The 16,168-nt window shown below is 41.1% G+C and overlaps 1 protein-coding gene across 1 annotated transcript in view; it reads right to left on the bottom strand.

Annotated features, from left to right (window-relative positions):
• Positions 1-16,168, bottom strand: part of DNAH11 (dynein axonemal heavy chain 11) — a 195,230-nt gene that overhangs the window by 69,437 nt on the left and 109,625 nt on the right. Inside the window, exon 53 of the mRNA XM_081102597.1 lies at positions 7,312-7,473. Coding sequence (XP_080958723.1) covers positions 7,312-7,473 — 162 coding nt within the window. The remainder of the gene's footprint in view (positions 1-7,311; positions 7,474-16,168) is intronic.

Here is a 16,168-nt window from a genome sequence, read left to right as displayed (position 1 = left end):
TGAAAACACAAACATTGCAATTCATGTGACATTTTCTCATGTCAAAACAAAACTGCAGGGGTGGGGGTGGGGGGTGGGCTGGGAGAGGTCAATGGGGTAAAGGGGGATATGTGGAATACTTTCAACAATAAAGATTAAAAAACCCTGCAACTTAAAAAAAAGAAAAATTACCAAATTTATACAGTATTTTTTCCACCCAAAAGCCAGAACAAATTACAGTAGAATCTAGGAACACTTCCCTAGTCTTTAAGAGCTACCCACAGGATTAGAGAGACGACAAGAAAAGGCAGTCAGCTTTGCTAACCTCTTCTTGACAATGAGGAAAGGATTTTTATGTGTGCCACACCCCAAACCCAAAACCAGTGTAACACAAGCGCTTGCTTTTCACAGCTTGATTTGTATCTAACAAGTGTGAGAAAGACAAAATGGGGAAACTGAGACACAGTACTCTGAGAAGTGTTTGTGGCGTTGCTTCCAAACCTAACTTTAGGCAAAGTAAGCCAACAACCCTGCAGTCAATGAAAAAAAGAAAGAAGAAAAGCTGAAAACTGAGAAATACAATTGTATAAGAATCCATGTGAAAACAAATGGGATGGTAAGGTATAAAAGTCAGTGCTTCTGGGAGAAAAAATCACGATCATTTCTATTCTCATTTAGGGAGGAAAAAAAAAACCCAATTAATTCTCCTTTGAAGATTTCCTGAAGAACCTTCCCCCCACCCCCCGCCCATGCACTCTTTGCATTTGTCCTCTATGACTTCTGAAGTAGTTAACTTTTTAATTTGTAGAGTCACATCTCCCTCATTTTAATGATTATTTATTGCATTCTGTACAAGATGAACCAGGTTCAATTAATCAAGGGAAGCCTAAAAATCAATTAATATGAATTAAATGAGCTACACCAACTCTCAGGAAAGTCACACATAATTTACCAAAGTGTTGTCAATAACACTCAGACATCTTTGGGAAAATTGTGCACCAGGCGCTGGTGATGCAGTTAAATGTTTCCAACCTGCACCATCAATATGAGAGCCAGGGGTGCGAGGAGAGACAGGCCAGTCCTCGGGGCGAAAAACAAGTGTTCCTGGGCACTGTCTAAACCCTCGGCTTCCCCTCCGCCTGAAAAATTCCCGAGCGTACGTTTTAGATTGTCCTGCTGGTTAAAAATCCATTTCGCTAGTAACGAACATGTTTTTTAAAGCCAAAAATTAAATCTTGAATACAAATCCATCACCAGTAGCAGAAGCAAAAACCTTTTATTTATTATTATATTAAAATATATTTTTATTGATTTCAGAGAGGGATAGAAACATTAATGAGAGAGAATCATTGATTGGCTGCCTCCTGCACATCCCACACTGGGGATCGAGCCCACCACCAGGGCGTGTGCCCTGCCTGGGAATTAAGCCGTGACCTCCTGGTTCACAGGTAGACCGACAGACACTCAACCACTGAGCCACGCCAGCCAGGCAGGATTTTATTTTTAAAAGAGCCTGACTTACAATATAAACATGGGCAAAAACTCACTCCTGTCCTGTCTTGTAATGTGACCTGAAAGGTGCAGCATATATCCGTCTATAATGTAAATAAATACCTCCCCAGCCAAGTGCAATGTCCTTAGAGCAAAGCTGGCCTCTGCCCAGCCATGATCCCTATGAGGCGGCTCCTGGGCTGCCCTGAAAGCTCTTAAACAACAGTTTCACTTGTAAATCCGTGGAGGAAGTGGCTTCCGGGAGAGCTGGAAGTGGCCCGAGACAACTTGTCTCAATGGGGCAAAATAACTGTTGTTATGGGGCTTAACAAAATGGCACAGCATGGGAGGCCAGCGGAGCCAGGCAGCAGCTGGTTGCAATTCACACTGTTTTTCAGAAAACTCTAATCGGTCCAGAACAGACCACTTTGATGACTGGTCTTCCCTGCATTCTCCATTTGTCACTTTCTCTTATGATAAGGTCAGTAGTGACAGCACTTCCTGACATTAACAGCTGTGGCTTTTAAAGGGTCATTGTAGAACTACTAATTGCAGTAATTTCATTAGCATAAATTATTTATTCTGCCATTCATTTCTCTCCAGCTTTTTTTTTTGGGGGGCGGGGGGCAGGGAGGAGATGGCTGCTGGGGCTGCTGCAGGGATGGCGATGCCATGCTGTGTTTTCCCCTTTTATTTTTTTAAATATATTTTATTGATTTTTTTACAGAGAGGAAGGGGAAGGCATAGAGAGTTAGAAACATCGATCAGCTGTCTCCTGCACACCCCCTACTGGGGATATGCCTGCAACCAAGGTCCATGCCCTTGACCAGAATTGAACCTGGGACCCTTCAGTCTGCAGGCTGACACTTTATCCACTGAGCCAAACCGGTTAGGGCTACTTTTTTTTATTTTTAATCTTCACCTGAGGATATTTTTTCCATTGGTTTGTAGAGAGAGTGGGAGAGAGAGGGAAAGACAGAGAGAAGCATCAATGTCAGAGAAACTCATCGATTGGTTGCCTTCTTTACACGCCCTGGTCAGGGCCCGGGCCAGGGAGGAGCCTGCAACCAAGGTACGTGCCCTTGACCAGAATCAAACCCAGGACCCTTCAATCTGCAGGCCGACGCTCTATCCACTGAGCCAAACCAGCTAGAGCTGTGTTTCCCCTTTTAGACCTGAGAGCTAGGCACCTCATTCCTGCCACAATTGTCCCTTAATGAAACCAGGGGATCCCATTCTGTAGGTATTTAGCAGGCAATCATGGTGAAGGCAAAAACCACCCATCAAATGGTTATCAATCCAAGATTTCCCCCTCGAAGCAGCTCTGGAAAACAATGCTGCATATGTGCATAATCAAATGCGAAGCTGAAACTGCTTTTTCCTCACATTAATAAAAAGTGCTTAATTTCCACTCTCACACTTGGCTCACTGTAAACAGAAAAACATTCACAACTGCTGCCATGCCAAGTACCTCAGCCCCCGACTCTTCAAGCAAAGGCCCTGGATGTCCCTGCTATTGAAAAGAACAGACAGCAAAATTCCATCGAAGACCGACACCCGGAGGCCGGAACTAAATGAGACATCGTCCGTGTTATGTAGGGTTTTACACCTTCCCAAGACCAGCAAAGACTATATCGGTCTGTACTTTTACATTCAGACTTTCCAATGTATTATACTCAAAAGAGAAGGGGCAGATGAAAGAACATTTCCTTTTTAAAGTTTAACTTAGGGAAACTTTGTAGCATATGTCATATACCTACAGTCCATCTTGAAAGCTTCTCTCAAGAATTATTTCTGTTATCTTTTTGCAGCTTTACTGAAATAGAATTGATATGCAAAAGTGCACATATTTAATATCTATATTAATGCTGTAACAATTCCAAACGGCTGAGTTATAAAATTATTTGTACTTTTTAGCCCCTCTTGGGGGCTGGTAAAAGGAGAGAATATCTTCAGTAGATCCTTGTGGTTGTCAGGTTGGTTAATTAAATAAAGGAGATTTAAAAATGCGTAACACGGGCAGAAATGCATGTGAGCAACTCTCCTACACTCTTCACGCTGCTAATCCCTCCCAGAGGGATGCAGGGCTCGAACCCTAGAACCTGGATTAGATTCCCAGTTCTGTCAAGTTGGGCAAATTATTGCTTTCCCTCTACTTCCTCCTCCTGCCCATAAAATCAAACCTTAAACTGTCATTACTCCTTTTTTACTCTGCTTCTTGCCTTTAATCCTCTTTCAGAACAATCAAACCCTTGTGCAACAGTCAAGAGCAGGAGTTAGGACTCCGGGCTCTCGTGTCCAAGGGCGGATGGGCCCCTCACCTGCTGAGTGATCCTGTGCTTAGGGCCTCCGGCCCCTCACCTGGGCAACAGGGCACAGTGGCCTTCTTAGCAGGCTGCTGATTAGAGGTGGGAGCAATGCAAGGGCAGGGAGCTGATGCTCCTGCTGCTGGTGATGGTGACCGTACACCCACAGCAGTCCCCGCGAGATGACGCAGCCGCAAGTGTTACACGTTGCACCAGCCACAGTTTTCTAAGTCACAGTGCTATTTCTTGGGGTTTTCTGTTACCTTGTCTGGTGGATGCATTGTGTTGTTAGTTTGCTCATGCTTTTAATTTTCTGTCTTTTAGAGAACAAGTTTGGGTCAAAGGCAAGATCAAGCCCAGTCAAAGCCAGCGAGCTTCCAGGTGAGTTTCCCATCATTGAAAAAAGTAACTTCAGTGGCTCTTGGACAGAACATTAAAACAGAGCAGCGGCTGAGGGCTGAGGACTGAGGCTGTGAGCAGATGAAACGGAACCCAGCTACCCCTTTGATGGCAAAGAGATGAGGCAAGAGATGGCGCGGCTGGTCCGGTGAGGCCAGCACTAGACGAAAGCCGCCAAACTGTAATTTGGAGGTAGTGACGCCTCTACTTGATTTAACTAATCTTTTGGCTTAACTGCATGTCCAGGTGCCTGGGCAGCTATAAAAACTGGACTCTACTTTTGAGATAGATTCCTGAAGTTTATATAACAAAGCCCTGAACAGCAACAGTCTACTACTTTTCCCAATTCTCTCTAAATTTGATTCATACACACAGAGCAAGAAATGTCTGGTGGACAGCCTGTCAGTGTGCATGTGTCAGGGAGAGAGAGGGCTGGAGAATGGGGACAGGTATTAAGGCCCACCCGGACCTTCCCTGTGTATTGAGCACAGGCTGAAGCCCGTATGAGACTTAGGCAGTTGCAAGGTAAATTTGGTTGCATTTAATTTTGTCTTGCTTTTTTAAAATTATGTCAGTATTCCCCACAAACAGGTTATTTTCCTCAAATTCACAGAATTTCTATTGCACAGGGTTATTTTTCTACTTCATAAACCCATATGGGATAATCCTCATTTACATTCCAAAGAGAAAACTGTGCTAAAAAAGCATCAATAGAAACACTGCTCACGCACCTGTATTAACCAAATGCCGTTTACTCCTCTTCATGCCTGGCCTAACGTTTATAAAGGAACTTGGAGACATCTGAAGAAACCAGTCTTTAAAATCAGCATTAAAACCACTTTCCTCTTTGAGTGGAAATTTTTTAGCATTGGTTTGGAAAATGGGAGTCAAATACACCGTTTTCATGTTATCGAACCCTGCAACACGTTCTGGATGGAAGACGTGGCGGCAAGTGAGATAACGCCAGTTCACTGAAAAAGCCGGCGATGCCCAGCTTGTGTGAGTATGGTTAGGCTGCATCCCACCACAAGGTCAGAGAACTGTAACCTCCAGTCGGCCGAGCTGCCTGAGCAGGACGGCTCGCCCTCCTGGCTCAGATCTCTATTCTGCCCCTTCCAACGCCAATCTCCCTCCTCAGCCCCTGGGCTCATCGTGTCCTCGCGGCTCAGTACTTTCTCCTTCAGCAGGGCCTGCTCTCAAGCACGTCTGTTCTCCATTCTGACGTGTAAAGCAAAACCAGGGCTTGTCTTCTAACTCCTGTTTCTCCCGCCTTTTTTTCTTGAATTGTTCCTAACGGGGACCCATGCACTTCTCAGTAGGGACACCCACCCCCTTCCCCCAATGATCGCTTGGAGCCCCACTCCCAGGGAGTTTCCAAATCTCCCGTGAGGAGGCGCGTGCGCTGACAGAGTCTTCAGATAAATCCCCGGTGGCGCTGAGATGGGAAACTATTGTGGTCATTCCGTCAGCTGTCATTTAGTTCAATGCCAGGTAACAGAAAAGAACACAAACATTTACATAGCCGCAGCCCGCCCACACCCCTGGGTGCTGCGTGCGTACTGACTGCAAATTATATGTCAACACATGCCAAACGGCTTGCCTTTAATGAATCCTTCCTCTGCGGCTGAAGGGGGTCACCTTGGGTAAGCACCTTCCACTCAGCGTATGAGGCCCATCGTTAGGAAGGGCCCAAATTATGCTGATAATTTTCAGTCTCCATCATGTAAATGGAAACTAAGAAAGTGATCAAATTAGTGCTCATTCCAAAAGAATCGCAGAGCTATTTCTGACCTCCACGGAAAAGGCACCACACGTGTTCAGAACATGGCCGCGTTGCGCTCGGAATTATAATGATGGCTCCTGAGTAACAAATTAGGGAGGTGGGAGAGTTAAATAAGCGCACGGCTCCGAAATGAAATCATCTGGCTAATTTGTCTCCAGGCATCACTCAGCCCCACAGAAATGGGAACGTGCTCTCTAGATCCCTGTGTGGCACTCGGCGTCCTACAGGAGGCGCCCTGATACCACGGGACAGAGCGTAGCACCTGCCAGGAGCCTCTGGACTTAAAATGATGCAAGTCCCGCCTCATCCAGCAGATGTCAATGGTCACTGGCACATCGAAGCTCCGTCGCAGTAACTTAGCCAGGAGAAAGCCTGCGCCAGAGCATTTAATTCGAGGGTTCAGACGTAAAGGCAAAAGGACAGTGACTATGAAAGTATCATTTAAACTCCCCAGAAATGCAGTTTAATTTGTATCTAGTGCCTTTCGGATCAGGCAGTTTGGAAGGGTGGTGACTGTGAACTTTTCCCAGGGAGGTCTGTCTTCAGGTTTCTCTGAGAGGCGGCGAGGTGACAAGAAGCCTAGAATTCAAAGTGATCCCGTGTCCTCCTGGAGAGTCGAAGGGAGCTCCTTTAATGGAGACGAACACTAACATCGCATGAAAGTCTACCAGGAATATTCTATACTTTAAAATTTGGAAAAATCATTAAATATGACAAATAATGGTCACAATTTTATGAACACAAATTTCTTAGGCTGTTGCCAGGCTCACTGCATTCCTGGAATCAGGTAGGGCTTAATTTTATCATCTAATCATTACAAGGAGGGTTCAGAATACCAGTTTACTAGAGGGAGCGAGTCAGTAGGTATCTGTTGCCTGCAGATTCTGCTGATCGCGATCACGTTACCGGGCTGGTCTGGTGAACAGAAGGACCAGTGCGCCGTGTTTCCTGTGTTAATACTCACCTGGGAGGAAGTCGGAGCTCGCGGCCCGGTGTAGGTCAGTGTCGGGCACCGCGCTCTCGCAAGCTCCTGGCCTTCTGGCGAGTCAGGGCGTCAGTAGAACATGCTCACGTGTTGTGAGTGTGTGTGTGTCTGTCTGGACAGACACACACACACACACACACACACACACACACACACACACCTCAACTTGGTGTAAAAATGTCAACCATCATATCCCACAGAATGTAAACTAACAGAGAGGATCTTACCTTCAACAAACAAGGACAACTTTCTGATAGGAGGTGTGATTTGGAAAACATTTACTTGGACTTTTGGTCAGAGTGAGTGTGAGAGTGTGTGTGTGTGTGTGTGTGTGAGAGATATTCAGAGGCTGACACGACATGACATACCTCAATCCCATTGATTTCCTCAATGAACCTCCTGCTGACCGAGACCAGAGCCTCCTGCGGCCACGCATGAAACCAGTCAATAGCCATGCAGTTCAATATGGCTGGGAACTTCCGAGCTCTCACTCTCAGCGTGGGACCGACCGGAGAGAAACACAGAATGACCTGTGGAGACACGGGGGCAGGGCAGAGACAGGGGGCGATGAGTGAGCAAAGCGGTGCCGTGCGATCCTGGACAAGGGAAGAAAGGCGCACAGCCAACCGTGACATTCAACGACCCCTGCGCACTGCGGAGGGGAAACCTGCCCGAGGGCTGCCCATCACACAGACAGAAAGGCTGCTGTGCGCTTCCGTTACAACGGGCCTCTCTCCTTTCAGACATTTTTATGATGGTCTTTAAGAGTGGGAAAGGTATCCTTTTCTATCACACAAATAACATTATTACAATTTTAAAAAAACAAAACCAAATCACATGACAAAACAGTGCCAACCCTTTCATCTTCTGTCTCCTTCCAGTCACTACTTCATCCGGCCCCACACAACTGTGTGACACACTTTCTGAAAAACTGTTCTATCATATCGGTTATTTTGTTTTCATTTAAAGTAAACATTTCATTTTCACTGGAGTCCTTGACATTTGTAAAGGAGTAAAAAAATCAGTTTGCTGAATGCTTGTGATAATAATTTTACAAATTTCTGGTTTAAATCAAAAGTTTTATTGATGCAATTAATGATTAAAGAGTTAATTTAAATTTGAATATGTTTCCACACTCTCTTTCAAAGGGATTGATTTTTTCCCCCTAAAGTATTTAAAAAATTCACATAATAAAAATCACCAGCATATATGAGTCATGTAATATCTTATTTAACAGATGTATTCTTTTAAAATATATTTTTATTGATTTCAGAGAGGAAGGGGGAGAGAGAGAGATAGGAACATCAATGATGAGAGAGAATCATTGACTGGTTGCTCCTCTACACCCCCCACCTGGGATCAAGCCCACACCCTGGACATGTGCCCTGACCAGGAATCAAACCATAACCTCCTGGTTCCTAGGTCAACCACTGAGCCACCCTGGTCGGGCAACAGATATTTTTATGTTTATTTAATTTTCTTTGGCTCTTCAATAACTCAAGAGAGCTAAATCCTATGTAAGATCTAAAATATTTTTAATAATGCCCAAGCTGACTAATCATATATTCATTAAATTCAAGAGCCTAACTACAAATGTATTAATCGCTCTAATACTGCATGTGCTAAGTTAATGAACCTCAGTTACAATGCATAATTTTCACTTATATCTCAGTTCTTAGGTTTCTCCTACCAGCCTTCTTTTCTCCCCAGACTTGAATATTTCTCCTTTCTGAGAAGACGGTTTTCCACACCCAACTTCATTTGTGACAATTTTAGAAAACTTCATTTATACATGATTGTAGCCAAGGCAGCAGGAAAGATAGCATCCTTTATTCGAGATCCTAACTATTTCCACCACATCTACCCATTACATTTCTACACTTGTTACTGGCATGCTGTCTGGATGGGGCTCAGCAGCCTGGGTTATGAGTCCTCCAGGTGATTCTGCCACCCACAGCGAAATCTAATAGTTTTAAAGTTACTATGGGAATACTTAAAGGAAACATTTACATGTCCAATGCTTTTGCAGTAGGTGACATACTCACCGAATCTAAGTCTCTATTCGACATACAGAGTGAAATAAAACATTTATGAAATTTTAAATAAATTAGATAATCATTTTTAACCTAAATTCCAACTATCATCAAAAATAGATGCTGAGAACTAAACTAGAGAAATATACCTGCTCGTTAGTACTTCCTAAGAAATGAAAGGACATTAGTACTTCCTAAGAAATTGCTGGAAGAGTGCAATTATTGACCCAATTCACTGCCCGATTTCCAGTTTTGCTAGAAATCTAGCACAGTTTATCCTGTCGCCCGGTTTCCTGGGTGGTAGTCTTACGTGAGATTTTTTTTTTTCTGCGAGCCCATGCTAATGTCTGGAAACTGTCGATTGTTTTCTTCTTTTTCTAAAACAGTCTCTACAACTTCATGGACAATCTGGAGCAAACTCACGCTGTTGCTCAAGGAATATTTTTATGGGAGGGAATCATTTTTCCCTATCATACTACCCTTAATTTCATGAGAGATTAACATAGCAACAACTTTATAAAAAATAGACAAATGATTGGAAAAGGGTGTTATGTTGTTGGTAATTTACTTCTTTAGTTTTATTGAGATACAATTGACAAATAAAGTTACAAGATGTTTAAAGAGCACAGTGTGATGATTTTATACACTCAGACACTGTGAAAGTCAGTTAACACATCCATCACCCCCTATATTTACCTCTTTTTTTGGTGTTAGAACCTCTAAGTTCTCTCAGCAAATTTCAATTATACAAAACACTGTTATCAACTGTAGTCACATTATACATTAGATCCTCAGACCTTATAAAGTCTATATGCTGCTTACCAGTCTCTACCTATTTCCCCCATCCCCTGGCCCCTGGCAACCACTTTTCTACTCTGTTTCTGTGAGTTTTAGTTTTTTACTTATTTCACTTAGCATAATGCCTTCGAGTGTGGGCATCCTTGTCTGGTTCCCGATCTTAGAGGAAAAGCTCTCAGCTTTTCACAGGTGAGTATGATGAATACTGTCATGTCTTCCCAGGAGCCTTGCAATAAGGGCTAGTTCAGGTTCTTTAAAAAACAACTGGGGTTGCAACTCAGAGAACAGGATTTAAGACTCTAAGCTCTGTTTTAAGCTATGTGCGCCACACAAACTCCATGAGGAGCAGGGTTCCGTCTGAGACTTCCATTCTTTGAAGCACATCTCGAGTTGGGAGTTTTGGGGAGGAGAACACCCCAAACCTGAACAGATATCATCTACTTCTAAGTATCGAAGGCAACTGAAATATGTTTCCCCCCAAATAGTTCCTGGCAATTGTAAATGGCCACAGTGGCTTAGGTACTTCCCAGTAGTGGATTAGAAAGAAAAGTCGGTTAAGAAAATAAAGTTAAAAATGTCTCAGACAGCTGTGCTCTAAAAGTAAATTCTCACAAATAAAAAGCAAACCCTGAAATCACCATCTATGTATTTCCCGCAGCTCTAACATTTGGATGTCAGAAACCTGCTTCGGGGATCCACACCATAGAATTTTCTACTCCCTTTTCCCCCTACACAGGTGTTATGACTCATTTGCAATAACCCACGTTTCACTGTGCTTTGTAATACGTTTCTTTTACATAAGAGCCCACTGCAAGCATATATTTACTCGTATATCATGGACAGGACTGAGTCCATCTCCTCCTGTAATGGAAATTTGAATTGCTACCGTCACTCTGTATTTTTTTCCAGCTGATATAGTTTATTCTCAGAAGTAACCCTCCCACATATTTCCTTCAGAAGCTTCTATCTATAACTTTATCCTCAAAAGTCTCGGTGTTTTTCAAGAATGATTAAGATCTGAATCCTCATAGGAATGGAGGTTTAGCATAGAAAATACTCTCTAGTTATCATCCTTCCATCTTCCTGTATCAGCCCCACCCAATAACTTTTTAATTTCAATTATTTTATGAGATCCAACAGCATATTTAATGTATATACTTTCAATACATTTTTCTATTTTCTTTTTAGGTAATACACAATCAAATTATTCCCATGACCTTTTACTTATGAGTACTGACCAGTACAGAATTTTTTCAAGAGATAATATTTTACATGGGGGAGTTTTAGTGCCTTTGTTTTCTTTAAAAAAAAACACACGAAACTCTTCAACTCATAAAGAAGTGGAATGTAGAATCCCAATATGTAGCAAAGAGCAAATCCATATCTGGAGAGTAAAGACTGTAGGACTTACAATCCCCACCATGTTTTCATATGTATATATATATAGACTGTATTCCCTCTCTCAGCTGCCTGCCCATCCTCAGGGCTGCACTGCCCACACACTCCGCTCTGCAGCCCCATAACCTCATGTCCGTGCTTATTGTTTTGTTTTCAACAGAAAACCAGATGCCTGATTACCTGCTCAACAGGACACTACACAGCAACTCTATACACATGTGCAGTTGGAGAAACAAGACCCAATACTGTCCTTGCTAACCCACATCCAACTGTAAGCAAAACGTGAAGAACATGAACATGCTTCTCAAAATGCAAACTCAATATAAAGGGATGTTCTTCCTTCTGGGATTAAGCCTTTCCTTTCTGCTGTTAAAATTCTCTTTTGTTGTCTACAGTAAAGGAGATTATTTCTACTTATTCTCTGAGATACTTCCTCACCATTTTTCCTCAATAAAATCTTCACTGTCCTGTCTTTTATTATCTTATACCCCTCGTATCTCTCATATGCTTAGTTGTAATTTTATACTTGTTTGTACAATTTGTGGGTGGATGCCTGTTTTCCCAACAATGAACTGGATGGTAAAATAAGCAAGCAAGCACCCTCCTTCCCTCCACCAGCTTTCTCATATATCTACCATGAATAGTTAGAAAATTTGGCAAGAGCAAAAAATAATGTAAGATATTGAGAAAAGAACTTGAGAACTGTGTAACATACATAAAGATAGCTATCTGTTTCACTGACGGCCAATAGAGGCATTTTGACTAAATGAACTGCGTGCCACATTCCCTGAGGAGCTCCATTATTATAAGGATGTTAATTTTCCCCACATTAACAAATTCTAGGCACTTTTAATAATTCCCAACAGGAAATCACTTTGTAGAGCTCTACAACGTGATTCTAAAGTTCATATGAAAGAATAAAGGGTAGAAATATCAAGAAAGAACTTACTCTCTCAGGGATAAAACGTTAAGTTATAATAAATGAAACTGCGTAGGTGAATGAATGGGAACATTCAATACTGTTAAGTGTATCCACAACATTCCCAAATTAGTCTATACATTCTCATTGTGTGTGTGTGTTTTTCAGCCTTTAATATATTTTCTACAAAAACTCAAGCTGTTGAAACAAAAAAAAATTACTCGTTTTGTTATTACAAAAGAACAAGTGAGAAATTCTAATTCACAAAGGATGAAAACACAGGACACTGGTCTGACTGTACATACAATATTACAATAAATTGATTAGGTACAGACTTAACATTTAAGACTTTACACACACACACGTACTTGACAGAAGAAACACAGGGTAATATTAGTCACTGATATGTCCATTACGACTGAGAGAAAGAATATCACTGACTGGAGTCTATTGTTTTCCTGGCACACAATCACTTTATAGGCCGGTCCTAAATCATGTGGTATTGTTAAGGATATCTTTCGACAAATATGAACATTCATTTTTTTTATGTTAAGCTGATTTTCCAGTTCATCTGGGAGTGTAAAGTTACAGATATCTAAGTAAATGTAGAAAAGGAATACTATAGAACTATAGCAATCAAATCAGCATGGTATTGACATAAAAACAGATAGATATCAATGGAACTGAACAGAGAGCCCAGAAATAAACCCACACCTATATGGTCAATTAACCTATGACAAGGGAGGCAAGCATATGCCCTGGGGTAATAACAATCTATGTGATAAGTGGTGTTGGGAAAACTGCTCAAATGCATGCAAAAGAATGAAACTGGATCGTGTTGTTATATATGTAAGAAGAAACTCAAAATAGACCGAACACTTGAAACCATAAAACCCCTGTCAGAATGGCTATCACCAATAAACCAACAAACAACAAATGTTGGTGAGGATATGGAGAAGAACCTTTTGCACTGTTGATGGAATTGTAAATTGGTGCAGCCACTATGGAAAACAGTATGGAGGTTCCTCAAAAGTTAAAAATAGAACTACCATATGACCCAGCAATGCCACCTGGGTATTTATCCAAAGAAATCCAAAACCCTAATTAAAAAAGATATATGTACCCTTATGTTCCCTGCAGCATTACTTAAAATAGCCAAAATATGAAAGCAACCCAAGTATCCATCAATAGACAAATGGGTAAAGAAGATGTGATACATATACACAATGGAATACTACTAGGCCATTCAAAAGAATGAAATTTTGCCATTTGAGACAACATGGACAGACCTAGAGTGTATTATGCTAAGTGAAATAAGTCAGACAAAGACAAATACCATATGATTTCACTTACATGTGGAATCTAAAAAAAAACAAAATAAATGAACACAAAACAGAAACAAATGCAGAGAGAACAAACTAATGGTTACCAGATGGGAGGGGGGTTGGAAGGATAGTGAAAAAGGTGGAGGAATTAAGATGTACAAATTCAGCAACAAAAAACAGTCATGGGATGTGGAATCTAAAGAACAATATAAATAAACAAATAAAACAGAAACACTCGTAGATACAGAGAACAGACAGATGGTTGCCAGAGGGGAGGGGGGTTGAGAGACTGGGTAAAAAAACATGAAGGGATTGGGAAGTACAGGTTGGTGGTTACAAAACAGTCATGGGTAAGTAAAGCACGGCATAGGAAATACAGTCGAAAAGAGTGTGATAACTACGTATGGTGCCATGTGGGCACTGGAAATATCAGGGGGAACATTTTGTAAAGTACGTGAATGTCTAACCACCATGCTTTATATCTGAAACTAATATAAAATAATATCCCTAGAGGTGTTTGCCAAACCAACCAACTAACCATCCAACCAACCAGCCATAGGAGCGTAAAGTACAGTGTAGGGAATATAGCAAATAATATTGTAATAACTATATAAGGTGCCAGGTAGATATTAGGCTTACCACAGTGATCACTTTGCAAGGTATATAAATGTCTAATTACTGTGTTAGACACCTGAAACTAATATAACACTTATCCAAACTGTAATTAAAAAATTAAAACAAATACTTAAATGGAGAAAAGGAAAGGATATTGCCCTACTAGATTTCCAGAATATACTGTAGAGCTACAACAAACAAAGTTGTGTTTATGCAAGCATAGACAGATTTGAGGAACACAGCAGAAAGTCAATAACACAGTGTCACATATTTAGGCGTTCAATATATGAGACTGGAATAATTTCAAATGGTGATGAAATAGAATAAATAGTGTTGAAACAATGGGGGGGGGAGAGTAGAAAATCTATCTTATGTATGTAACAATCTAAGGCTAAACATTAAAAACTTAAGTTAATTTAAAGAAAATTCAAGATAACATTTTATAACCACAGAGCATGGAGATTCCTCTTTAAAAAGCCTTAACACACAAAAGCCACAAGGAAAGATCAGATAAACTTTATACATATAAATGTAAAACAGATGTCATTGTAAACACAGTTGGCAGAATTATAGTGTACTGGCAACATGCAAAACAGACAAGAACATTACAAACATATAAATATTATTCAGATATATAAAGAGCTCTTATAAATCAATATAAACATTAACAAACAAATATGAAATTTGGCAAAGGGTATAAATGGATAAAGGTTTTGCACCAATTGTTATTTAGAATAAAGTACATTTGAGTTAAATAGTTCACTCTATCCACCAAGTTCTTGGAATCATTTGATTTTTTCCCCCCTGTGGGAGCCTTCTAATCAAAAAGGCAAAGAGAGGTAAAGGAAACAGTGAGAGATGTAAAAAAAAAAAAAAGTTAGTTCTGAATATGTACTTTGTATGTCCATATATACACACAGAATACTGAAAGGAAACATGCCAACATATTTTCAGTAGTTGTTTCTAGGAAACAAAATTCTCACTATTTCTATTAATTCTTTCATATTCTTCTGTAGATTTACCAATGCAGTAAGGGATAAGAGCAGATAAATAGAATAGGAGGAAAGACAAAATATTATCTGTAGGTTATATAATACCATAGTTTTTATTTTCTTCAGATGGTTCTGAATTTTAAAATTTTATACAATGAGCATATATTTCTTACATGATCAGAAATAGATCTCTATGACAGATAGGCACACAGACAATAGACACACACCTAAGTAGATAGATATATATGTAACAAGAAAGACAGATGTGTAAAATCTTGGGAATGAATCAGGGGCTGCTACATATGTCAACTGTTCTTGCCCCTCTGGCATTAGATGGCCAGGAAGGAGGACAAGAAAGAAAAGCTCTGGGGTTAACTAAAGTCAGCTGGAGAGAGGATGCAAGTACTAGCTGCAAGATAAAAATTACGTAAGAAAAGGCACATGTACTAATGTGAAGGCGAGAAGGAGTTTGGCATTTACTTACTGGTTTATTTCAGGCAATGCAAGGACACACATCTGACCGTCATTAATGGGAACTGCCCTGTGGGAATCACAGGTCATGTTTTGCAGCCAACAGGTTCTCGCTGCCCCTGCCTTCCAAATAGGAGCCGGCTTTGGGTGGTGAGCATGGGTAATGGGGTGGCAACGTCACATCATTTAGCTTGACCTGCCAGGTGTGCTCAACAACCCCGTAGCACAGGGAGCTTCCCATGCTGCCCAGCTCGGAGCACGCGCAAAGGAGACAGCAGCTCATCAGAAATACCGAGTCTTTAGCACATGCCCGTGTCACAATATATGAAACTAACATAGAGCAAATCCAGATTATTTTTTAATTCCAAGGATTGGGGAATATATATGGATTAAAGAGAAAGAAGCTGCCGTTTTCCAGCCAAAAGGGGATCCATTTTTATGGCACGTTATTTCTCTCAGCACTGACCGCTGACCTTTCTCACGATACAACAAACTAAGTGACAAGGCCAAGAAGGGTCAGGAGTATTTGAGGGAAATATCCTACTCCTCCGTAGAATTAAAAAGCAAAACAAAGCAAAACTAAACTCAAAAGCAAAAAGCCCTCCAACCCATTTTAGTAGGAAAGAGACATTATTTAATTAGCAATCCTAAGACAATGGGGGGAAAATGACCCA

Source organism: Myotis nattereri, assembly GCF_964212035.1.
Source record: "Myotis nattereri genome assembly, chromosome: 11".
Lineage (NCBI taxonomy): Eukaryota > Metazoa > Chordata > Mammalia > Chiroptera > Vespertilionidae > Myotis > Myotis nattereri.
The sequence above is the reverse complement of the archived record's forward strand: the minus strand, read 5'-3'. Positions and strand labels throughout refer to the sequence as shown.